Source organism: Nycticebus coucang, chromosome 9 (genome assembly GCF_027406575.1).
Source record: "Nycticebus coucang isolate mNycCou1 chromosome 9, mNycCou1.pri, whole genome shotgun sequence".
NCBI lineage: Eukaryota > Metazoa > Chordata > Mammalia > Primates > Lorisidae > Nycticebus > Nycticebus coucang.
In genome coordinates this window covers 61,836,625-61,863,192 of record NC_069788.1, presented here as the reverse complement: position 1 = coordinate 61,863,192, position 26,568 = coordinate 61,836,625, and the positions used below count along the sequence as shown (strand labels likewise).

General features: G+C 37.1%; 1 protein-coding gene across 2 annotated transcripts in view; it reads right to left on the bottom strand.

Moving 5' to 3' along the window:
- Positions 1–26,568, bottom strand: part of NUP153 (nucleoporin 153) — an 89,716-nt gene that overhangs the window by 15,322 nt on the left and 47,826 nt on the right. For both annotated transcript variants that reach the window (XM_053603556.1, XM_053603557.1), the window contains exons 11-17: positions 26,199–26,328; positions 16,572–16,712; positions 15,924–16,022; positions 14,035–14,122; positions 8,694–8,819; positions 5,583–6,200; positions 3,029–3,223 (exon numbers count right to left, since the gene is read on the bottom strand). In XM_053603556.1, the coding sequence (XP_053459531.1) occupies positions 3,029–3,223; positions 5,583–6,200; positions 8,694–8,819; positions 14,035–14,122; positions 15,924–16,022; positions 16,572–16,712; positions 26,199–26,328 (1,397 nt within the window). The remainder of the gene's footprint in view (positions 1–3,028; positions 3,224–5,582; positions 6,201–8,693; positions 8,820–14,034; positions 14,123–15,923; positions 16,023–16,571; positions 16,713–26,198; positions 26,329–26,568) is intronic.

Sequence of the window (26,568 nt, the reverse complement as noted above, 5' to 3'; positions counted from 1 at the left end):
AAAAAAAAAAATAGCTGGGCGTTGTGGTGGGCGCCTGTAGTCCCAGCTACTTGGGAGGCTGAGGCAAGTAAATTATGTAAGCCCAGGAGTTGAGGTTGCTGTGAGCTGTGATGCCACAGCGACAGCTTGAGCCTCTGTCTGAAAAAAAAAAAAAAAAAGATAAACTCACAGACATGCAAAAAGCCATATGCAATCCAGGCGACTGTAAATAAAGGATGAAGAATAAAGGTATTTCCAAGATAATCCATAATAAAATCAAGGGGGCAGAAAGAAAGTGTACTATACAATCTTTTCTAATAAGGCAAAAGGAAATAATTCATGAAATAAGAGTGTTGGCTTAGGACAAGCATAAAGAAACTGAAAGATTTATAAGGGATGAGGCATAGTGGTTCACACCTATAATCCCAGCATTTTGGGAGGCCAAAGAGAGAGGACTGTTTGTGGCTAAGAGTTTGAGACCAGCCTGCTCAAGATGGTGAAACCTCATCTCTACAAAAAATAATGATAGGCGGTTCCTATGGCTCAGTGGGTAGGGTGCCAGGCCCATATAACGAGGGTGGTGGGTTCAAACCCGGCCCCAGCCAAACTATAACAAAAAAATAGCCAGGCATGGGGGCAGGCACCTGTACTTGGGAGGCTGAAGCAAAAGAATGGCCTAAGCCCAGAGTTGGAGGTTGCTGAGCTGTGTGATGTCACGACACTCTACCAAGGGCAATAAAGTAAGACTGTCTCTACTAAAAAATAAATAAATAAATAAATAAAATAAAATAAAATAAAATAAAATAAAATAAAATAAAATAATGAGCCAGGTGTGGTGGCCCACTCTAAGAAGTCCTAGCTACTCAGAGGCTGAGGCAGAAGGATCACTTGAGCCCAGGAGTTTAAGGCTGCAGTGAGCTATGATCATAGCCTGGCACTTAGCCTGGGCAACAGAGCAAGACTCTGTTACAAAAACAAAATCTAAGATTTAAAATGAACTGGCCATAACTATTGTCTGGGTGGGGATGGAATGAAGACAAGAGATAAGACTTTTCACTATGAAACTTGTTCTTGATTTTTAAATCTTGAGAATAACCACATTATTCACTCAAACATTTAAAAATAATTTAGCATCAGGCTTGGTGCCCGTAGCTCAGCAACTAGGGCACCAGCCACATACACCAGAGCTGGTGGGTTTGAATCCAGCCCAGGCCTGCCAAACAACAAAGACAACTACAACCAAAACATAGCCAGGCGTTGTGGCAGGTGCCTATAGTCCGAGCTACTTGGGAGGCTGAGGGAAGAGAATTGTTCAAGCCCAAGAGTTGGAGGTTGCTGTGAGATGTGATGCCACAGCACTCTACCCAAGATGACATAGACTCTGTCCCAAAAATAAAAATAACTTAGCATCAAAAAAATAAGAACTACATGCAAAATTTACACAGTTAAACAATATAATACTGACAAAATCAAATTCTTGGGTTTCATATTTTTCTGTAGCTGAAGAAACTAGAAATCAAGTGGCATGATCATAGCCTCACGTTATGGTAGGCACCTGAAGTCCTAGCTACTTGGGAAGTTGAGGCAAGAGGATTGCTTGAATCCAAAAGTTTGAGGTTGCTGTGAACTATGACACCATGGCACTCTACCCAGGGAGACAGAGTGAGACTGTCTCCAAAAAAAAAAATCAAGTGATCAAGTGGCTCAAAACAGTGATCATTTAAAGGTATCAAGATACTTATACATTACTCTACTTACTCATAAGGAAATAAACAAATGATATCCAAGATTTATAAGCCCTCATCCATAGACTTCCCCCTTTAATGATCACACACCACACATCATGTATCCACATGGTCTAAAATATGTTAAATGATACTAAATGGAAAGCTAAAAATAAAGGTGGCAAAGACAAGAATTAGTTTATTACCTCTGCCTCAAGCGGCTCTACTGGACAGATTTAAAAGTATGGTAATCACTGCACTACAGGTAGACAACATTATGAGAAAGGGAGACCATGAATCAACAGCTACAGAAGAGGACAAAATGGACTGGAAAACATTATCTTCTAAAACACATGAATGCAGTATTTTCCAAACTGCCAGTTGCACCCCATTAATCAGTCAACTAATTTAGTGGGCTACAACCAGTATTTTTCTGTTACAATGAAATAAAATAGAAAATACCAGGTATCTTACGCATATGAGAGGTAGTATTTTATAAATCTTTCATTTCAATAGTATGAACAAGTACACTGAGTATGTTATGGTTCACAAAATAAAAGGTTTATTTCTGACTTTTGGTTTTCAGAGAAAAAAGTTTGAAGGCTACTAGAGTCCAAGGTGACTGAATTTCAAAGTAGATAAAGCTTGGTTTTCTTTCTTAATCCCCCCCAAATTCCATTTTGTAGGATCACTCTCTGAAAGATTAAAATCTTTTTTCACCCTTCCCTGACTGATCCGTCAGATTAAAAAATCTCTTCTCTTTCCCATATTTTATCAAAATTTTGACTGAAATGTAAACTATCAAAATAATTCATGCAAGGATATGAAAATTTGGCTTGGCGCCCGCAGCTCAAGCAGCTAAGGTGCCAGCCACATACACCAGAGCTGGCGGGTTTGAATCCAGCATGGGTCTACCAAACAATGATAACTACAGCCGCCGCCCCCCCCCCCCCAAAAAAAGCCAGGCACTGTGGCAGGTGCCTGTAGTTCCAGTTACTTGGGAGGCTGAGGCAAGAGGATTGCTTATGTCCAAGAGTTTGAGGTTGCTAGGAGCTGTAATGCCACAGCTCTCTACTGAGGGTGATGAAGTAACTGCCTCAAGGGAAAAAACAAAACAAACAAACAAAAAACTTCAATAAAAAAATGAATAATTTAAACACTAAAGATACTTGCAAATACTTCATTTTAAAAACTGGCCATACAGGCTCAGCGCCTGTGGCTCAAGCTGTGATGCCAAGGCACTCTACCTAGGGCGACAGGTTGAGGCTCTGTCTCAAAAAAAAAAAAAAAAAAATTGGCCAAAGGGGTTCTTACCATTGCCTTACCTTTAAACTCAGGTTTTGTGCCTGGTTTTGCGCTTTCACATGCTGCACATTTGGTAGCATCTGCTTTATTCTGCACTAAGCATGCTTCACAGTCCCAGCTTCCCTCGGGTTTCTTGAACTTGTCCAATCCTAGAAAGCTTCCAGATGGCAGAGAAATAGGTACAGTGCTGCTACTTGAAGTAGGTACTGAACTTCCTAAAAAATAATGGAGAAATGCATATACATTTTAATTTACCTATCAGGATTTTAATGATACCACAAAGTTTAACACTCAATTTCTATTAAGACACAAAATGCCAGAAATACGAATAGTAGATTGTTAAAAATAGGATAGATGTCTCAGATTTCTTTTAATCTTATAAATGAGCAGCTCATGGTAACCGTGTTAAGTGGTGAGCTCCCTCTTAACCCCAAGATTAAAATTCTATAGATTTTTTTTTAATCATACTCACAAATTAGGGGCTAGAAGATATCTGTACCTGCAACCCACTCTTCTGAGCTTCTTCACTGTAGTCTCTTAGCTAATAACTCCACTGTCCACTTGGTTAGCTTGGCTAGAAGGCTCTGCCTCTCTTATATACTGCTCATCTCTAATCTTATTCTGACTTTTCAATTCTGGTTTAAAACCCCAACTTATTTGAATAATAGCCTTCGTAGTGAGACCTCTGGTCTTACTCTTTGAAATCCATCCTATTCAGAAGTACCCAGTGCTATGTAGTTCTTGCTGTAGTTCTCTGGTTGTTTCTTAAAAGATTAACTGTTCAAAGGTGTTATTCCTGTCACTACCTTTAAGTTAGTGACTTCAGTTTCAGACCATCTTTTCTATTCACTCATCTCACTCACCTCTACTTCCAAGACTTCAAATATCAAAACAATAGACTAATGATTCCAAATCCTATCTCCAGCACAGAGGGTCCATATCAGTGTATTAAAGGCCTCACATATATCTGAATGTCAAATTCAGCAGCTTGAAATCAACTGCATATTCCACATCCTTCATTCCCTATTCAATTCCATTAGCAAACATCACTGTTACATTTACTTTTATTATTGATATATCTTCCTAACCTGTTCTCTGGTCTCCAAATTTTGTTGCCTTCAAACCTATTCTACAAAGAACCAGAGTGAGTTATCAAAAATACAAATTTCTTATCAGTCCTCTGCCAAACATGATGGTTCATCATTTAAAGAATAAAGTTCTTTAACACATATGTGAGCTTCCTTCAATTTTTTTTTTTTTTTTTGAGGCAGAGTCTCACTTTGTTGCCCCCGATAGAGTGCCGGCTTGTCATAGCTCACAGCAACTTCAGACTCTTGGGCTCAAGCGACTATCTTGCCCCAGCCTCTAGAGTGGCTGGGACCACAGGCACATACCACAACGCCCGGCTATTTTTAGAGGTAGGGGTCTTGCTCTAAATCAGGCTGATCTCAAACTCGTTAGCTCAGGAGATCCACCTGCCTTGGCCTCCCAGAGTACTGGAATTATAGGCATGAGCCACCATGCCCGGCCTAGCTTCATTCGTTTTATGTCTAACAATTACTTCCTGACTCAAAATTAGTTTTGGTTTACTGCACACTTCAAGGGCTTTCTTTCTTTTAGGTGAGGAGAAGACATAGGATGAGAAGAGGAAGGTCATTTCAGAATGAAGATTCTAAAATCTTATTCTTATGGAGATTAGTAGGAATTAGACATGTGGCTCAAGGGCTCAGGCAAAGCATGTAAGGTAGTAACTCAGAGCTTTACATAACGGACATAAAACTGCACACCCATGAAAAATGCAATAAAAATAGAAAAGATCATTCTCAGGACATACATGTTTTTATATATTATCTACTTTACCATATATCTGTACCGTATTAATTACGTAAATACAAAACCAGCAAAGACTCACTTCCAGATAAATTGAAGACTCACATGAATCTTCAGTAATTCTTGCAACTTTGAACAGAGAAAAAGGAAAAAACTCAAACCTAACTTCATTGTTCTGCCTAAGTTAGAATTTTTTCATTAATGATTCAGTAATTTACTATCATTGCAACATCTCTGGCAGAGAAAATGTACAGGTATTGTTATTAATATTCAGCTATAGCTTTTTCATTAAGGCCTACTTGCTGTCTATTCTTTAAAGAAGGCTTCCCTGTAAATGACTACTAGCTATTCTCATTTCTACTTAGGAAAGAGACAAAGTAATACTGTATTCTTTACAAAGATTTGAGAAACACTGCCCCAACTTCTAAGATTTTTCAGCATCTTTATTAGTCAACTTTGAAAATGATCGTGAAGTTTCTGAGAAAACCACCCAGAAAGAAGAGATTAGCATATACACTAGACCAGTTAACACACAACCTACCTATCCAAAGCAAACATGGAAGACGGAGCCTCAAGCAAGTCATTTTAACCTCAAAGATATTTTAGAAAAATTACTATGTCTAAGAAAATGTTCATCCTGAAACAAGTAAAAATACTATAGCTTTCTTAGCTGTTTTACAAAGAACAAATTAAATGTCCTACTATAGTAATGAGCAAAATTATTCCATAAAGCCATAAACATACCTGGTTTCTCCAACATACAGGACACACATTTATTGTCTTCTGAATTATTTGAAACACAGCATACTGGACACTCCCAAGAACCCAAAGGCCTTTTGAATTTATCTCCAAATCCTAAGGTACCAGTGGTCACAGAGCAGCTGGAAGGTGAAGTAGTCACAGTCTCGGCACTTTCTGAAACCATGCTCGATGCAAAGACTCGCTTCACACCAGTTCCAGGTTTTGGTGTTTCACAGGCTACACATTTTATCGCTTCAGGTTTATTTTGCACTAAACAAGTATCACAATCCCAAGTTCCTATTGCTGGTTTAAATTTGTCTCCAAAGCCTGTCCCTGATGCAGGAAGAGTTGCTTTGCCACTTTTACTTGGGGTCCCAGTTCCAGTCTGTTTAGCAGTGTCTCTTGGTGGCAATTTTGCCGCCTGACAGGCTATGCACTTGTTGTCTGTAACTTTGTTCTGGAGTAGACATGTATCACACTGCCATGATGATCCAGCTTTTACACTTTCCCCAAACCCAGTTCCACTAGAAGAAAAGCTACTTATTGCTGGTCTTGTATAAACTACTGGGCTTGTCGTGGTAGGCTGAGCAGCAAGAGAATCCACCTTCAGAGATGTGAAACCTACAATGGAGGAAGGGTAGAGTGCAAGAACAATAAAAAGAAAAGGTAAAGAAGCTTTTTACATGAAAGGATTAACTGGAATATTACTACCGCAAGCAGGCATACTTACCTTATTGTAGTTACTACAATTCAAGATGGACTACTTAAGAGTTGTCACCTGAGCAACCACATTTAATAATCACATTAATAAGTGACATTTAAACCAGTTAAAATTCTACAAAAGATTTTTTGCTTACAGGCTATTGCCTTCTCCTTCTAGGAATTTCTAGTTAAAGCTTTCATTTGTACTAATTTACTGACATATTCTATTGTCATTCACATTTTGCTAAATTCTGCCCTCCTGCAAAGAGAGTACTCCCTCATCTGCCTCCTTTCAGGTGATGTTCCCTGGGCTATGCCAAATGACTTCAAAACCTATCATTTTTGAATTTTGTCCAGTCACAATCCACTGCTGTGGAATCCTCTACCTTCCAAAAAAACCCAGCTGGGCTGTGCAGGTATAAATATATGACAGATATCCCTCCTTACCACAACTGGGTGGTAAGGATTACTTTTAATTATACTAAATTCATATAGGCTTTAAAATGGTAATGGTTGAATGCCAAATCCTGACAAAGATGTAACAAATCCTCTGGTAAGGTCTACAAATACAAAAATGATTACAGAAACTAATCTATACTCAGGGAGCAAAAGCTTAGACAACTCAAATACATGCTTATACAACGTTGCTAATCAGTTATTCAAACAAAACCTCCTCAAATGTTGCTCCAATATAATCTCAGACAGTCTTTCAAATTATAAGTACAGAATTTTGGTAAAAACTAAAGGTGTTATTTAGACAGGTGTTCACATAAAACCACAGAATCAGGGTCATCTTTGTGCTACCAAAACTGCTGTCATTGGATTGATTCACTCACGCTACACTTTATTCATGGGATTGACTTTCTAATCCTTTACTCAGGACCAATTAACTTTTATTTTACAAATACCAACACCATCAGTGGATCTGTTTGTCTAAACACACCAAAGCAGAAGAAAATATGGAAGGTTGTTATAGGTTTTCCAGTGGTACTAAGGTAAATAATCCAGCCTACAGCTATTTGTAGCATAATTGCAAAATGAACCTGCATACTTCAGTTACTCCCAGTGGTCAACAAAATACTTTGCTAATAATTAAATCACTAAAGTTAACAAATTTTAAGAGCAACCATCTGAAGGCGTTATAGATTTCCTTCCAATTTTTCAGATTATCCTAATTTTGCTCACATGAAGACTCCCCACAATTTTTCCTATTTTAAAAGTCAAAAAGGAATAATGTGAAGTTGGTATCATGAATTCAAAATATAACCTTATATGTAAGATAAACTATAATAAACTATACATACTTCATATTTCCCAACTACTTCATTAATTCTAGTACAGGCATTCTGGAGTTCTGCCATAACTACAAAAAACTGTCTAAAATACTTGATACTGGACTCCTGTAGCCAGTACACTCATCTATATAATGAGGGACCTGGGCCAGAAAAACCCAATTCTTTTAAATACTGTGTTAGAAGCCAACTTTTTTTTTTTTTTTTTGAGACAGAGTCTCACTTTGTCACCCATGGTGAGTGCCATAATGTCATAGCTCACAGCAACCTCAAACTCCTGGGCTCAAGCAATTCTCTTACCTCAGCCTCTCGAGTAGCTGGGAATATAGGTGCCTACCACAACACCTGGCTATTTTTAGAGACTGGGTCTCGCTCTGGCTGAGGCTGGTCTCGAGCCCAGGCAATCCACCCGCCTCGGCCTCCCACAGTGCTAGGATTACAAACTTGAGCCACTGTGCCCAGCTGCCAAATTTGTTTTTAAAAACCTATCCCATTCACATAAACACATCTGCTGGGGAAGCCTAAATTCTTTCTGAGCTATTAGATTATCTATGAATGGTTTTACATTCTTATGCTACACATCACAAATGAAATTGTGAACATTCTTTGATTTCAAACCAAAAACTTAATCCTATTTGAAATTAAGTTTTATATTATTAATCTTCTATTTGTCAAGTGAGTACTGCCCCTTATGTATATATTTTACAACTCAGCAAAAGCTGTCTACTTGGCCTTGTAACATATATAGCAAACTGGGGAACACTTTGAGAAGAAAGTGCAATGCTCAGAGAAAGATATGCCTAGATATTATCATCATTTATTTAGTCTTGATTCCATATTGGCCTATCTCTATTAACAGGCAGTTCATTTTCTCCTTCTATACTTGCCTCTTAGAGATTTCATTTTAACACAAGAGTCCTTAAATTCCAAAGAAATCAATAAGGTTTCTAAGGTCTTTCCCACAAAACAATTACGTCTGATTACATACATCTATGTTCAGAAGTTAATCTATTGAACTAGTCATAATTTTTTGAAGCCTAAAGTACAACACAAACCATGTTGAAATGAGACCATTACTTTGTTAATAAGACTTGATTCTCAAGGGTAGTCGTTATCTTACCAGGGCTTTTCAGAACATCTAGAACACTTCCTTCTTTGAGGATTTTTGCAGGTCTAAAAGGGGCCTCGCAATTTTCATCTGATGTCTTCTTATAGCTTGTACTGTTTGCTGCAGTGGTATCTTGAGCTGTAATTTTTTTATTTGTAAAAGATAATGTTGAGAAAAAGCACTGGACTCTGAATTAAATACATTTAAAAGAATCTTTCAAAAGGAACTTTTTGGATCACTTTCTAAAACCTCATAAAAAATAACTATAATTCAAAGATAATGAACAAATAAAGCACAGGGCTAATCTGACATTACAAGAAGTTTATAAAAATACTATTTCCCACATTATACCAGCCCCCACCATACCACACCCCCCACACACAAGAAAACAAAAACTATAAAACTAAAACCATTACCCAAGGAGTTCACTCATTATCAAGAAAATCAAACTGAAACACTGGAGAGGATATGGCAACTAGGACAAGCCCATCCACCACATGAAATACATATTTGATTACACAAAAATTTACAATACTGATAAAACTGTAAAAGCAATTTTAAACTGAGCAGTTATTTTGTTTCTAGAGATTCATACTATGAATAAAAATTTTCCACATACTATATTGAAAAGCTGTATCATAAAATGCTCTATAGCAGGGCGCTGCCTGTAGCTCAGTGTGTAGGGCTCCAGCCTCATATCAACGGTGGTGGGTTCGAACCCGGCCCCAGCCAGCTAAAATAGCAATGAGAATTGCAACAAAAAATAGCCGGGCATTGTGGCGGGCACCTATAGTCCCAGCTACTCGGGAGGCTGAGGCAAGAGAATCGCTTTAAGCCCAAGAGTTGGAGGTTGCTGTGAGCTGTGATGCTAACAGCTTTCTACTGAGGGCGACGAAGTGAGACTCTGTCTCAAAAACAAAAAAAAAAAAAAAAAAAAAACTGTAGCAGGATCTGTTGTACAAATTATAGAATGGTGATATGAAAGAATACTTATGCAACAACAAATCATTCTTCAAAGCATGGTCATGGGTAAAGTGGGTTGAAAAACTCAGAAGATTTAGAATTTTTGTATCTAGAGATTAATGGTAGCTGCTAATACTTAGCAAGTGATTTTTATTTATTGTTTTTATGCTTTCCAAATTTATGTCCTTACACTTAAGAGGTCATATTTTGGCTTGGCGCCAGCCATATACACTAAAGGTAGCAGGTTCGAACGCGGCCCAGGCCAACTAAACAACTGCAACAAAAAAAAATAGTCAGGCATTGTGGCGGACACCTGTAGTTCCAGCTATCTCAAAAAAAAAGAAGTTTATATTTTGAGTATGACAATGGTTTCTATAGTTATATGTTTAAGGAGACGTTTGACACAGTAAAATGTTTGAGACTGTTTCAAAGTAACCTGATGTGTTTCTACCTGTGGAGTGAAAAAGAAGGAAGAACTAAAGGAGACAAGAAGAAACAAGATTGGTCATAAAACAGTAAACATTAAAGCTGGAAAAGAGTATACATGGTGGCCATAAAGTTCGTGTGCAATTTAAGTAGTTACAACTGTACATGGAGATTCAGTCTACAATTCTACTTTTGAGAACGGTTACAGACAACAAAGTGTTTTTTTTAATGTTTGTCAATGTTTTAAAAATTGGGCAGTTTCAAAAAATCTATTGAGTTCTAGCTCACACCACAAATAAAAATTCAAAATGCACCAATGCCTAAAGGTAACCAAAATCATCAAGGTCTTAGAGGAAAACCTAGGGGGTACAGCTTCATGACCACGGGTCTGGTAATGCATTCTTAGAAATGACATCAAAGGAGCAAGCAATATAAGAAAAAACTGGACTTCATCAAAATTAAAACCTCTGTTTATCTATGGACATTATCAAGAAAGTGAAAAGAAATCTACAAAATAAGAGAAAATATGTGCAAATCATATATCTAATAAGATACTATATCTGTAGTATCCAGACTATATAAAGAACTCTTATGCTTCTCATAACAGGACAATTGTATGTGAAGAATGTGGGAACATTATCTTGTCATGGTCATTTTGTTCAAAGCTTTCTCTAATAGAGTATCTGTTTTTTTAAACTGCAAAAAAAAGAACTCTTACGCTTCACTAATAAAAGGACAACCCAACGTAATGGTCAAGTACTTCAATAGACATTTCTCGCCAAGAAGATACATAAATGGCCAAAAGAACATAAACAAATGGTCAACATCCTCTGCATTAGGGAAATGCAAATCAAAACTACAATGAAGTATTAGTTTACATCTACTAGAATAGCTATAAGCTACCACTAAAATAAGTGTTGGTGAAGTTGTAGGTAAACTGGAACCCTTGTACCCTGCTAGTGAGAATGCGAAACGTTCCAATGACTTTGGAAAAGTTTAGTGATTCTTCAAAAAGTTAAAGACAGAACTACCATTTGACCCATCAATCCCAAAGCAGTGAAACCAGTACTCAAACAAAAAAAAAAAAGGAAAAAGAAACCAGTACTTAAATAGATGTACATATACACATACATACAGATTTGTAGCTACACAATAGCCAAAAGGTGGAAATAGCCCATCAATGGATAAACAGATAAATCATTGTATGTCCATACAATGCATTATTATTCAGCTCTGAATGGAATGAAGTACTCATACTGTCAAAATTGAAACCATTAAGCACAAACAACTCAAGAGCCAGAAAGTCACATACTGTATCTTTCCATTTACATGAAATATCCAGAATAAGTCAATCCACAGAGACAGAACACAGGTTGCCAGTAGCTGGGGGAAAGATAGAATGTGGAACAACTTAATGGACAGGGAGTTTCTTTTTGAGGGTCATAAAAATGTTCTGAAACTGGGTATTTTCAAAGTGGTGATTATACACTATTGCGAATATAGTAAATGCCACTAATTATTCCCTTTAATATGGCTATGTCATGTCAATTTCATTTCAACAAAAAAATTCATCTCTGCCCAAAATATGCCCACCATACTTGAACTGTGCCAAAACAAAGAGAATTTACACTTTAATCATGTTATCACATTCTATCTTCCATTATAATAAAAAATTGAATTGCTTTTAGTAATTTTAAGTAAATTTTTAGGATTCCTTCAAGTCTACTCAAAGACATTAAAAGGAAACAATGGAAAAATTAGCTCCTGTTACAACGTAATGATTAATCATGACTTCCACATTTTCAATTAGCTTTTTAAAATGAAGTATGAGAACTAGAGGTGTCAAAGTGAGAATATAACTCTATATATGCCACTTATAATCAATACCTTAAAAACCTGGTTAATTTCCTGAGCTGTAATGAAACAAAGCTGTTATAACAAATTGTTACTCATTTAGTTACCACTAATAGTAAAGTACTGGTTAAAAAGTGAGAAGAATTTTAATGGTTTTCCTCATAACAAATCATAAAACTGGTAGTTTGAAGACGCTTATTCCTCTTCTATCCACAGAAACAGTAAAGAAAAAAAACTTATTTAATTAAGAAGGATACCTGAAATTGCTTATTACTTTCTATTACATGAGACTGATAAAAAACAGGATTGCAAACATACTAGTCAAATTCTTCTTATTCTTCCAGATTATCTAAAGCCAAAAACACCTCTCTAGCTTCTATGCCTTGATCCTCTTGTGTTTTTTAATCCGTCATTGAGGGAGGATCTAGTTTTTAAAAACTCCAAAACTCAGCAGATACTTAAACACTTTTGCATAAACTCCAAACTATGTCTCTGCCTCTAACACTCCACTCCCATCCACGTTCAACACAACACTCACTGTCACTAACCCACACCCATCTCATTCCCACATGAACATCACTGAGGGGAGAGAGATGGGTACGCTCTCACTTAATGGGCACACTGTTAGGGTGTATGGCACACATCTTGTGAGCGGGACACAATTATAAGAGGGGCTTTACTTAACAAATACAAACAATGTAACCTAATTCATTGTACCCTCCATTAACCTGAAACAATAAGAAAAAAAGAGAGAAGAAAATCATTCAATATCTCCCAACCATACAGCCAGAATAAAATCAAATTTATTGGCAAGACATTCAATAATTTTTAGGATTTAAAACTATCTAACTTCATGAGAAATTATTTGTAATTCTCAAGTGTGTCATGCTTTTCTCTTGTTCCTGTGTCTTTGCAATTGGTGTTTATTTGGGGGGTAAAATGCCCTTACTCAAAATTTCTGACCTGAGTAACAAAGCCCAGAGGTTTCTGCATTTTGCAAACATCAAACACTTACAAGAAAACCACTCATATCACTGTATAATCCTGTTTTAATTCTTTCTTTTTTTTGGAGACAGAGTCTCACTTTGTTTCTTGGGCTAGCGTGCCCATCAATCTAGCTTACAGCAACCTCAGACCCCTGGGTTTAAGTGATCCTTCTGCCTCAACCTCCCAAGTAGCTGGGACCACAGACACTTACCACAAAGCCTGGCTAATTTTTCCTATTTTCAGTAGAGACAGTCTTGCTCTTGCTCAGGCTGTTCTCCAACTCCTAAGCTCAAGAGATCCTTCCACTTGCCAGCCTCCCATAACGCTGGGATTATGGGCACGAGCCACTACACCCAGCCTGTTATAATTAAGTGCTCATTTCTTTCTCTAATGACATTGGTTTCATTCAGTTAACAAATTATATATCACTGTCTCAACGGACTGGCATACCCTTGCACATAAAAATGCTTGTGTATTGAACAACAAAACCTAAAGACAAAATCCCCTGTAATTATAGACAACTTTAAATTTTGTAAAATGAGACTTCACCTTATTTTGACTAAACAGGAGTGTGGATAAACTTGCTAATATGATTATCCCTCTCAAAACCAAACTGCAATACTTACTTTTTTTCATTATTTTTTTGGAGACAGAGCCTCAAGCTGTCACCCTGGGTAGAGTGCCATGGCATCACAGCTCACAGCAACCTCCAACTCCCGGGCTCAAGCAATTCTCCTGCCTCTGCCTCCCAAGTAGCTGGGATTACAGGTGCCTGCCCCAACACCTGGCTATTTTTTTGTTACAGCCATCATTGTTGGTTGGCGGGCTCTGGCTGGATTCGAACCCGCCAGCTCCTGTATACATGGCTGGCGCCTTAGCTGCTTGAGCCACAAGGGCTGAGCCAGCAATACTTAATTTTCAGGAGTTTAAATATAACTGCAGATAATTAATAAAAACCATTGTATTAAGCGTAAGGTGGATGGTAGTTCCAGCTTGCTTTTCAGAGCTAATTTCATTCAAATAAAGGCATTTGTAAGAATTACCAAAGATGACAAAGAATGGGAAATATTAATCTAAGGTATTCAGCTTTTTATATAAAATTTTGTGAGAACTTTTTACTCACCTGAACTACTTATAATTGATTCTGAAGTACTACTGGAACCAGAAAGTTCTGCTGTTTTTGCAACAGGCACACTAAAGGTAAATCCAATCTATAAAGAGAAAAGGTGTCCTTTAAGTGTCGGTTTAGTTTAAAATGAATATCAAATAGAGCTTATTTTTATTATAAGTCAAAGCAGGTACTAAATATCACCTACTTTAAAATACTTAGTTTATCATATTTTATAATCTCTAAAATTAGGATTCTTCTTATACTGAGTATCAATGTCATGTCCAACAGAGAACATTTTGAATTTCTTAGGTGTTTTTTTCTTTCAAAACAGTACATAAAATAATAGTGTATTCCTAAAGCCCATTTCTAGTTTTGTTTTTGAGACACAATCTCACTTTGTTGCCCAACTAGAATGCCATGGCATCAGTCTAACTCATAGCAACCTCAAACTCCTGGTTTCAAGCAATTCTCCTGCCTCAGCCTCCCAAGTAGCTGGGACCACAAGCATCCCTACCACAATGCCTGGCTAATTTTTCTACTTTTAGAAAGTAGAAAAACTTGTAGAGACCAAGTCTTGCTCTTGCTCAGGCTTATCTCAAATCCCTGAGCTTAAGTGATCCTCCCACCTCAGCTTCCCATAGCCCTAGGATTACAGGCATGAGCCACTGTGCCTGGCCAGTTCTGGTTTCTGAATGCCGTTTTTTAATAAAAAGTATGAGACTTTTGGGACAACTGATGGATTTCAGACACGTGGTAGGGAAATTATATCTGATGTGTAACATCTAGTTGTACCAGAAAACAAGGACATAATTAAAAATAAGGTCACGTGTCAAAATGAAAACCATGCCAGCCTGGGCATGGTGGCACTGTAATGGTAGCACTTTGAGAGGCCGAGGAAGGTGCATCACGTGAGCTCAGGAGTTTGACCCGTCTCCAGAAAATTGCCAGGCATTGTGGCAGGCACCTGTAGTCCCAGTTACTTGGGAGGCTGAGGCAAAAAGATTGCCTGGGCCCAAGAATTTGAGGTTGCTGTGAGCTCTACCCAGAGTGACAGAGTGAGACACTGTCTGGGGGAAATAAATAAATAAATAAATAAAACCATGCCAAATGTAAGACAACCTAAATATCAAACTTATATATTTTGTTTCTTCTTTTGAGACATGGTCTCACTCTGTTGTCCAGGTTAGAGTGCAGTAGCATAATCACAGCTCACTGCAAGCTCAATCTCTGGGGCTCAAGCAATCCTGCTTCAGCCTCTGAAAGTGCTAGGATTTACCACATCCAGTGCAAAATGTGCATTTCTTAATCATGAAGAAATAAATACATATTGCAGGATATAAAACAGGCCAGAACATTTCTAGATTAAAGACAAACTGAAAGGCATGTTTTTACTAAACGTAATATAATTTAGTTGATAAGGTTCTCATCATTACTTCGATCTAGGAACACTAGAAATAAAATAGCAATTAAAGGATAGTCTGAGGATGATGGGAAAATCTGAAAATGAATTATGTTGTCATTATTATATCATGTTAAACTTCTTGGGTACGATAACTATATTGTAGAGAGGCAAAGGAATGTCCTTTTCCTTAGGGGATACACAGAGTGTAGCGATGCAAAGGAATGTCCTTTCTCTTAACAGTCACACAGAGAAGTATTAAGAGAATCTGGATATCTATATATGAACTTTCAAATGGTAGAGGAAAAAATAACAAATGTATATATCCATATACATGTACTGAAGGATATACAAGTTTTAAGTTTTCTATACACTGAGTATTTTTAAGTTGGAAGAAAAAGAATAGTGTTTCCTACTACTATCAATGCCTTCTTTGCTTTGTTGAAAACACAGCATGCCTTTGAAATCAATAAATAAGAACCATTCTTTGCTTGCTACTTACAGATGATGGAGGTAGCACATCTGCCTCAGTAGATTTCACAATTGGAGATGAGAATCTAAACACAGGACTGCTAGTGCTGCTTGGAGAGGTCATTTGTACCTGGTTTGCCAAATTATTAAGAAATAACACAAAAAGAGCTATTTAGAAAAAAAAATAGGACAATATACCTTAAGTACATTCATTATTCCAGAGAAACTAAAAGTATTTTTCCCCCTTTAAATTTAAAAATCACTTTAACTTCTGAGAGACATTATACTATAACTGTTATAAAATCTAGCTTCCTCTTAGAAGAAGAGCATGAATAATCTTAAAGGTGGGTATTTGCCTAAAGGAGAAAAGTAACATCTAAAAGAATATGTTCAGAAAAAGTGAAAGCCAAGAAAAAAGGATAAAACTTTCAGTAGCAGATTAAAGATGTTAAGTCTACCTAACAATGTCATTCTCTATTGCACTGTAAGAGTTAAAGAACACTACCTTCTGGGATATTGGTAAATTCTTTTTAAAAAGCAAAACACCACTTCCATTTATCTCTGCTTACTATGAATTATTAATTTCCATAATGAATATTCATCACTACTCGGACACCAGTATTAAGATTTTTAAAACTAAAGAACAAAATTTACCTCTATTTGTACAATGGTTTTTTACCTTGTTTGTTAATGATGGAGACAGACTGATGGGTGGTGATGGAGAGGAAGTTGTAAGCACAGGGGAACTAAAATTGAAGGTAGGCAGTGAAGAACTGGTGATCGGTAGAGAGATTTTCGGTAATATTGGAACTTCCATTTCCTAAAACACATGTTTTATAATGGTATATTTTATCTTTTGTGTCATTTTTTATCTCTACTTACTTTCAGTAGAATCAAAGTTACAGGTAAATACAGAATAGGAAGGAAATGGCACCAGGTAGTGTTAACATTGTGGGCTCCTGAATCAGAAAAACTAAGCAAGATTTGAATCCCAGCTGTGCCACCAACCATGTGATGGAGCAGAACCTAACTGCCCTCAGTACCAGCTTCCTAATTGGCAAAAATGCAGGGGAAATTTCTTACTCTATACTACATTGTAGCATTAACATGAAACAAAACTGTGAGAGGGCTATCTGGAAAGTATTCAGCCATGTAGTATGAAAAATGGTATTAATAATGACTGAATACTTTCCAGACAAGCCCTCATATACAGTAGGGCCCCTTCAGCTGTGGTTCCAATTCCCACAGTTTCTGCAGCAGTCCATCATGATACAAACACATTACATACAATAAGATACTGGGGGGGGGGGGGGTGGAAGAGGGAGAAACAGACTGCATGTAACTTTTATTTCAGCATATTGTTACAACTGTTCTGTTTTATTACTGCTGTTGCTAATCTCTTACTGTGTCTAATTTTATAAATTAAGCTTTATCATAGGCATGTATGTAAAAACATAGTAGATGTAGGCCTTGGTACTACCCATGGCTTCCGGCAACCCCTTGGGGTCTTGAAACATATCCCTGAGGACAAAGAGAAACTACTGCATGATCCTGGTGTGTAAAACAAGCCTTTAACAACTGTCAGTACTGAGCAGTCTGGTGAACCACCCTAGTTTTTAACCCAATATAACAAAAAGCATCCTGAGTTTCCAAAGCCCAGGTTAAACAATGAGTTCCACCTCTGCTAATGGAGTAGCTTATATCTGACGGACACTCTGACAGATAACTATAAACTCTGGAAAAAAATAAAAACAACCATATGAAAATACCGGAGAACCACCAAAATGAAGAAGAAATTGGACAGGAGAGGACACTTAGAAGATGGGAAAGGCACTGAGTGAGCTTCCTATTCTCTTCCTGAGTGGTGACACTGAAAACTGCAAACCTGTGAGTTGAAGAATTAGCTCGAAAACTAGAGGAGAGGGGTGGCGCCCGGCTTAAAGGAGTAGGGTGCCGGCCCCATGTGCTGAAGGTGGTGGGTTCAAAACCGGCCCCGGTCAAAAACTGCAAAAAATAAATAAAAACTAGAAGAGATTCAGAAACGAAAAACCCCAGAGGGGAGCCCCAAAGTCTGCATATAAATCACCCAGATCTCATAAATCTGAAACTATACAGAGTTAAGCAGATATCAAGCATCTAAACAAAACTAGAGTTTCAGCTTTGCCTATCACAGAGGAGCCTAAACTTGAGTTGAGATAATTTCCCTGCTAGATAAAATTATCTAAATACTTCAAATGGATGCAGTTTATTGTACATACATCATACCAATAAAGTTAATCCAAAAACCAAAGGCAAAATAAAGACTCTTTCAGATAAAATAATCTATTGCCATAAAACCTGCTCTACAAGTTCTTCAGGCTAAAGAAAAATGATACCAAATGAAAACTCAGATTTCAGAAAGAAATGGAGGATGTGAGAGCAAACATAAAAACATTTTTCTCTTGATTTCTTTAAAATACATGTAGCTATGTAAAGCAAAAAGTACATGTTGTGAATTTACAGGCTAACTAGATATAAAACAAATAAGCACAGCACAAAATGCCAGGGAAGTGGGATAGCAAAACTAACTATACAATTAAAAGTCTTGTTAAATTTTACAGAAAGTGGTACAATAGCAACACAGTCTGTAAAAAGGACAGGTATCATAGCCTCACAAGGAACCACACAACGAAAGCTTAAAAGCCCACAAATCAGACAGAATACTAATAAATATTGTTAATCCCTAAAAAGGCAGTTTTCAAAATAAGAAGGGGAAAAAAACAGGCTCAGCTCCTGTAGTTCAAGTGGCTAAGGCGCCAGCCGCATACACCAGAGCCGGCGGGTTCGAGTCCAGCCTGGGCCTGCCAAACAACAATGACAACTACAACCAAAAAATAGCCAGGCGGGTGCCTGTAGTCTCACCTACTTGGGAGGCTGAGGCAAGAGAATCGCTCAAGCCCAGGAGTTGGAGGTTGCTGTGATGCCACAGCACTCTACCCAGGGCAATAGCTTAAGGCTCTGTCTCAAAAAAAAAAAAAAAAAAAAAAAAAAAGAAGGGGAAAAAACAAAAGACAAATGAGATAAACAGAAAACAATGGATAAATGGTAGGTAGCCCTATGCCAATCATCATACTATAAATAATTACATTAAATATAAATGGGTTAAACATTCCAATTAAAAGATAGAAAATAAATTTTAAAAATCAACTACGCCAGGAATGGATTAACAAGCTGTGGTATATGTATACCATGGAATACTATTCAGCCATTAAAAAAAATGGAGACTTTACATCCTTCGTATTAACCTGGATGGACGTGGAAGATATTATTCTTAGTAAAGCATCACAAGAATGGAGAAGCATGAATCCTATGTACTCAATTTTGATATGAGGACAATTAATGACAATTATGGTTATGGGGGGGGAACAGAAAGAGGGAAGGAGGGAGGAGGTGAGGGAAGGAGGGAGGTTGGTGTGTGTCACACTTTATGGGGGCAAGACATGATTGCAAGAGGGACTTTACCTAACAATTGCAATCAGTGTAACCTGGCTTATTGTACCCTCAATGAATCCCCAACAATAAAAAAAAATAAAAAATAAAAAATAAAAATAAAAATCAACTACGTGCTACTTACATGAGATTTACTTTAAATATAAATACACATAAACTAAAAGTTATGCCTGGCAAATAGTAAGCACCAAAAGGCTTGTTTTAGTGAGAATAGAGGGGCTATATTAATACCAAATAGCGGATTTCAAGACAGAGAATATTTTCAAAGATTTTTTTTCTTGTTTATTTGTTTAGTTTTTTTTTTTTTAATTATTTGGTGGGGGAGATAGAGTTTCACTTTGTTGCCCTTGGTAAAGTGCCATGGCATCATAGCTCACAGCAACCTCAAATTCTTAGGCTCAAACAATTGTCTTGACTCAGCTTCCCAAGTAGCTGGGATTACAGAGGCCAGCCACAATGGCCCGCTATTTTTAGAGACGAGGTCTCACTCTGGCTCAGGCTGATCTCGAACCTGTGAGCTCAGGGAATCCACCCATCTCGGCCTCCCAGAGTGCTAGGATTCTATGAGTGAGCCTCTGTGCCTGGCCCCAAAGATCTGTTTTTAAAAAGAACATTTAATAACATTAAAAGGGAAATTTATTATGAAGCCATAAAACAAATGTAAAGTGTATTCTCCAATGAGGGCTTCAAAATATATGATACAAAAATCAATGCAATTAAGGAACAAAAGATAAATTCATCAAAGAAAAGTTGGCAATTTTAACCACCAAGTTTTAATAGTTTAATAAACTAGCCGTACTTACTATTAGTTATCTTATTAACTGACTTTTATAGATCACTATGCCCAACACTGCAGAGTATATACTCTTTAAGAATTACCAATGGCTGGGCGTGATGGCTCACGCCTGTAGTCCCAGCGCTGTGGGAGGCCGAGGCGGATGGATTGCCTGAGCTCAGAGGTTCGAGACCAGTATGAACAGCAGTGAGCCAGAGTAAGACCCCGTCTCTCTCTACTAACATCAAAAACATCGCCAGAGGAAAAAGAAAATGAACAACAAAAAAGAGTACTTCAAACGAGGAAGAATGAACAAGGAAGCTGAAATTAAAAAATAAATAAATAAATAAAAAGAATTACCAAGCAGATCATATGCAGAGCTAAAAGTCTCTATATTTCAAAATATTAAAATCACGATCTCAATATTTCAAAATTCTAACCACAATGAAATTAGAAATCACTAACCACCCTCCCCAAATATTTGAAGATTAGTAATCCATCGGTCAGATACAAAAGCAAACAGGAAATATGAAAACAAAAAAAAGCACAGCTATAAATCTTTTAGAAGCAAACAGGAGAATATCTTTATAGCCTGGGGATAAGCAACATTTTCTTAGGATACAAAGAACAGTAAAAATAATAATAATTTTAAAAAGGCTTCATAAAATTTAGAACATTTGCTGATAAAAAGACACTGCTAAGAAAATGAATACCAAACCAGATTTGGCAAAGTACTTGATTCCAGAAATACAAAAGACCTACTACAACTCAAATCTAGTCTAGCAATTGGCTTAAAAGAAGGGGGAAAAAAGGATAAACAGGCAAAAGAATTGAACATACACCTCGCAGAAGAAGATAACACAAATGGCCAAAAAGCACATAAAAAAGAACACAATATTATAAGTCATCAGGCGAATTCAAATTAATTACAATGAGATACCACCATACGCAAACCAGAATGACTAGAAGTAAACAGATGACAATCAATTATTGGTAAGAATACAGAGTAAAATGTTCTCATATGTTGAGTATAAAATAGCAAACACTTGGAAAACAGTTTAGTAGTTCCTTAGCAAGTTAAACACTTAGCATACAATCTGGCACCTCTTCTCTCAGGTATTTACAGAGAAATAAACATGTTCACAAAAAAGACTTGTACAACAATGTTCCTATCAGCTTACCCAACGACAGCTAGAAACCAAAGAAGATGTACTGAATAACTGTGTTTATATCAAGTTGGAGAACAAGCAAAACGAAGAAACAGTAGAAAAAATGAGAATCATGATTGCCTTCAGGGTAGGAGATGACAGGAACTGAAAAGGAGCCTAAGTGAGATTTCTGGGGTTATAAAAATGTCCAATCTCAATACGAGTTTGAATTACACAGGTGTAAACATTTGTCAAATTCATTTAATGGTACACCTAAGAATCTTATGTTTTATTTGAATTAAGATAGTTAAGTTTATGAATTCATCGCACATACCTCATTGCTGAGTATCACTACGGTCACCTTCAAAGCACTTCCCCTAGGAAGTTAGGTAACAAGGCCAGAGCCTAGTCTACCCTTCAAAGCATTTTGAGTAGGATGAGTTCCTGAATTTAACTATCCAACCTCACATTTTTCCCTAAATTAAAAAGCAATAAGTATTTAATTCTAGTTCATTCTATGTACGCTAAAAGTATTTAGGAATAAGGTGTACTGATGTCTTTGACTTAACTTTGAAATGCACGAAAAACAGATTTTTTTTTTTTTTTTTTTTTAGAGACAGGAGTCTCAGTTTGTCACCCTCAGTAGAGTGCCATGGCATCTCAGCTCACAGCAACCCCCAGCTCTTGGGCTTAGGCGATTCTCTTGCCTCAGCCTCCTGAGTAGCTGGGACTACAAGTGCCCACCACAATGCCCGGCTATTTTTTTGTTGCAGTTTGGCAGGGGCCAGGTTCGAACCCACCACCCTCAGTATATGGTACTGAGCCACAGGTGTCACCCAAAACAGATATTTTTTAAAGGCTAATAGTATAAAATGTTAGAATCCAAGTGCTACTATGAGTATCCACTGCACAGTTATTTTAATATTTCTTACGCTTAAAACTTGTCACAATCAATTTGAGGACAAGGGAAGAGCAAACAAAAAATGTTATCTGGTTATTTCTGTAAGGAACCCACTTCCCTTTCCAACCTCTAGCTTAGAGACCTAAAAACATCAACTTTAAAACCTGCCAACTCTTATGTCAACTCCTTAAGCTACATTCTTAGCCACACCGCATCCTTGTATTATTGCCCTTGAATCAATTCTATACAATAGAACCTCTATAAACTGACCACCTAAGGGACTGTAACAAACTAGTCAACATATGGAGGTTGTCAACATAAGGAACTAGGCCTACTATACTGATACATACATGTGGTGCATGTCCAGTCTATGAAAATTAGGTCAACTTAAGGAGATGGTCAATGTAGAGAGGTGGTCAAATAGGAAGTTTCTACTGTAATTTGATTCCTATTCCCTAAAATCTGGACTTAGTACATCATAGGCAGATCCCACTAATTTAGGAGAAAAATAACTATGATAACTTGATGCTTATAGACACTGCAAGTTAAACACAACAATCAACAGATGTTTGACTCATCTACAATACCTTTGGTAATACATTTATGTAGGTGATCTCACATGAAGTAGAGACTACTGTTGTACATGAGGTATATGAGGGAGAGACATGATCTAATATAATAAAACATCCTCCAGGTACCATTGGTGCAATAAATTTATTCTTATTCCCATTCTACAGATAAAGAAACTGAGGAGGTACAAAGGGGTTAATTTGATCAACATCAACCTACTAAGTAGCAGGACTGTGTAATTTCTATAAACACAGTTTTACTATATACTTTGTACTTGATCTGTATCAATGAGCTTTTTAATTATGAAAAAGCACTCTTGGATTGGGACCACAAAAGCGTCAAAATGCCAATACGTTTGGTGACTATAATCCTGATATGTATATGTTTTAGAATCTAAGGTGAAAGGTAAAACACACTCTTACAAAATGCGTTGTTTTTTCTTTTTTTTGCAGTTTGTGGCAGGGGCTGGGTTTGAACCTGCCAACTCCAGTATATGGGGCTAGCGCCCTACTCCTTTGAGCCACAGGCACCACCCCAAAATGGGTTATTCTACATATAGAATTTTGTTAACCTAAATTTATGGATCAAAATACATTAAATCATGCTAAGGAGTAACAGTATCTGAAATCAGTATAATTGTTTACATTCCATTAAAAATAAATTGCTTCCATTTGACCTTTCCCAAAGACCTATTAAAACATCCACACATAAAAAGATGAATCTTTAATCTTGAACCAAAAATTCCCATCACTGTACCTGAACAAGGAAACAACCAGCTATCTGAACACACTTGACAGAGAAACCAAAAAGCAGCAATGGATTCAAAGTAACTACAGAAGTATGTATCCAAACCTATTCTATAGATCAACAGAGTAGGGAGGAAATTTAGGACATCCATCCCATCAGTACCCCTTTCCTCAGAAATATGGAGACTAACTCAAGGGTAGAACAGAGCCAAAGACAGAAGGAATTGGTGAGGAATCCTGGGATATGAAATTAGCAGTTAGCTGGAATGAGAGGGGGACCAAAGATAAAGACATGGGTGAGGTACGCTTTTCATAAAGGTCCCTCAGTACATGAGACAACAAGGACAAAAGTAAACTAATACGCCAATAAAACCAAAAAACTGTATGATTCAGTGAAATCACAGTAAACACATATATACAAGAAAGCTAAAGTCAAGCTACAGATAGGTTGTATCAACCTCAGCTTCAGCTTAAAGTCTTAAAAAAACTGAGACCGCGCGTAAGCCCAAGAGTTAGAGGTTGCTGTGAGCCATGTGACGCCAGGGCACTCTACCCAAGGGCGGTACAGTGAGACTCTGTCTCTACAAAAAAAAAAAAAAAACAACTGAGACCAAAGGGAAATGAACAAAATCTATACAATCTGTCAATTAGAAAACATTAAGCCAAGCCTCAGAGATTTTTAAAAATCTTACTAAAAGTGAGGCCACAAATTTTGCATTGAAATATAGAAGCCTAACTAAAAAAAAAAAAAAAACCTCACGCTGTATTAATCAAATATTAAATTCCTTATTTATATAAGATAGCACATTTCTTAAATATAATTAATAAAGTTAACATAAAGAGCTTTAATGACAAAAAAACTAGTTTGCTACAAAACCTACACAATTTTATATATTGTATGTGTGATAAACACCATTAAACACTTGACAGTTTCTTTCAAGACAGCAACACACACCAATACATTCCCTCCTTCACAATACTCCAGAAGAGCAACAAGCAGAACTATGGGAAAGATGAAATCTACAGACGAGTAACTAAGCCAAAGTCTCCTCGCATAATCCCAAATATCAAGACAAGGCAGGTCACATGACAGGACATGCAAACCTGCCAAACAAGTCAATTTTGGTGATCCAGAATCACCAAAAAAGTAAAAAAATAGCCGCGAGAGGTATACTGGTGCACAACTGTAGTCCTAACCTCAGGAAGCTAAGTCTGTAAGTTCAAGGTTACAGTGAGCTATGATTGCTCTACTACACTCTAGTCTGGGTAACAGACATAGATGCTGTCTCTAAAGAAACAAGAAAAGAGGGAAGTGTGGTGTAGGCCAGAACCAAGTGGCTCATTCCTATAATCCTAGGACTATGGGAGGCCAAGGGGGAATAACTGCTTGAGCTCATGAGTTTGAGACCAGTCTGAGCAAGAGCAAGATCTCAGCTCTACAAAAAAAGAAAAAAATAGCTGTGCATGGCAACCTGTGCCTATAAATCCCAACTGCTGAGGAGGTTGAAGCAGGAAGATTGATTGACCCCAGAAGTTTAAGGTTGTAATGAGTTATGATGACACCACTGCACCCTATCCAGGGTAACAGGGGTCAAAAAGAAAGAAAAGAAAAGAAAAAAGAAAGAAAGGCAGACCTCCGATTCTAAACCTACAAAGCAAAATACCAATGGATATGAAGAAAATTAAGACATCCAAAAACTTCACTCAAACCATGAGGACACAGCCAACAGAAACAGAAGACAACACATATTTAAAAGATAAAAATACACTCCTAAAACACTCATGGGACAATCAGGAAGTCATAGGTGAAATTTTAATTAGAAACAAATAACAAATGAAAGCATGCATCCATATTAGCAAAAATTATAAAAAATTATTATCAAAATGGTAAAGATAAAGTAGACCTACCTAGTGTCAAGTGGTGGAGTGTGAAATTGCAAAACTACCTTGAAGAGCAATATGCAACATCTAATACATTCATTTGAAGTTGTGGATCATCCCCTATAATCCAACAATTACAGACAACCCTAGGTAAATACCCTAGAGACAACATTTGTAGAGGGATAGAAATCAACCTAAATGTATCCTGACAATAGGATGGATAGTGACAAATCTGCAAACTGGATAAATATGTGGAATTAAGTAAGCTACAGTCACCTTTTACAAAAGAAATCACCAAAAAAGAGAAAAAGATTAAGAAGAATATATACTTTATCTACGCTACTATAAACTTATTTACTTAAGTTTAATAAACAAGCAAAAGTAGGCACCAATACCAGGGTCAAATAATTTCAATTGCAATTTCTTTATCTGAAGAACTATGGGGTACAAACAAAAAAAAAAAAAAAGAAAAAGAAAAAAACGGCGCCTGTGGCTCAAGGAGTAGGGCGCCAGTCCCATATGCCGAAGGTGGTGGGTTCAAACCTAGCCCTGGCCAAAAACCACAAAAAACAAAACAAACAAAAAAAAAGAACTATGGGGTAGTTTTTCTTATGATGCCATGATATTTAAGGTAATAGGTTAAGGTTTTCAGCACATACTTCAAAGGGACTATTTCGATGACTGATTAATTTTGCTCTGGTGTCCTCAAATTCGACCCTTGCCACATGGGCTCTCCTTACCATCACCACATCAAAGCGTTTATTAAACATCGAAAGTAATAAGTACATAGCCTTACCTCCTCCTCTTCTGGAGCTTTGGAAGCAACAAAGCGTGTTCTTTCTCGTCTCATCTTGCCACCACCACCACCTACTCCAGAAGATAAACCATTGGCTGCTGGCAAACTGAAATTTGGGTATGAAAAGCCACTAGCAAATAAAAAGAAAATTAAATCAATTTATTATTCTGGTCCATAACATGTTAAATATCTAAAACACAGAACTACTAACATGTAAGAAAATAGATACACAGCTAAATGTGATTTTTATTTTTTTTTGAGACAGAGTCTCACTTTGTTGCCGTTGGTAGAGTGCCATGGCAACACAGCTCACAGAAACCTCAAACTCTTGGGCTCAAGCGATTCTCTTGCCTCAGCCTCCCAAGTAGCT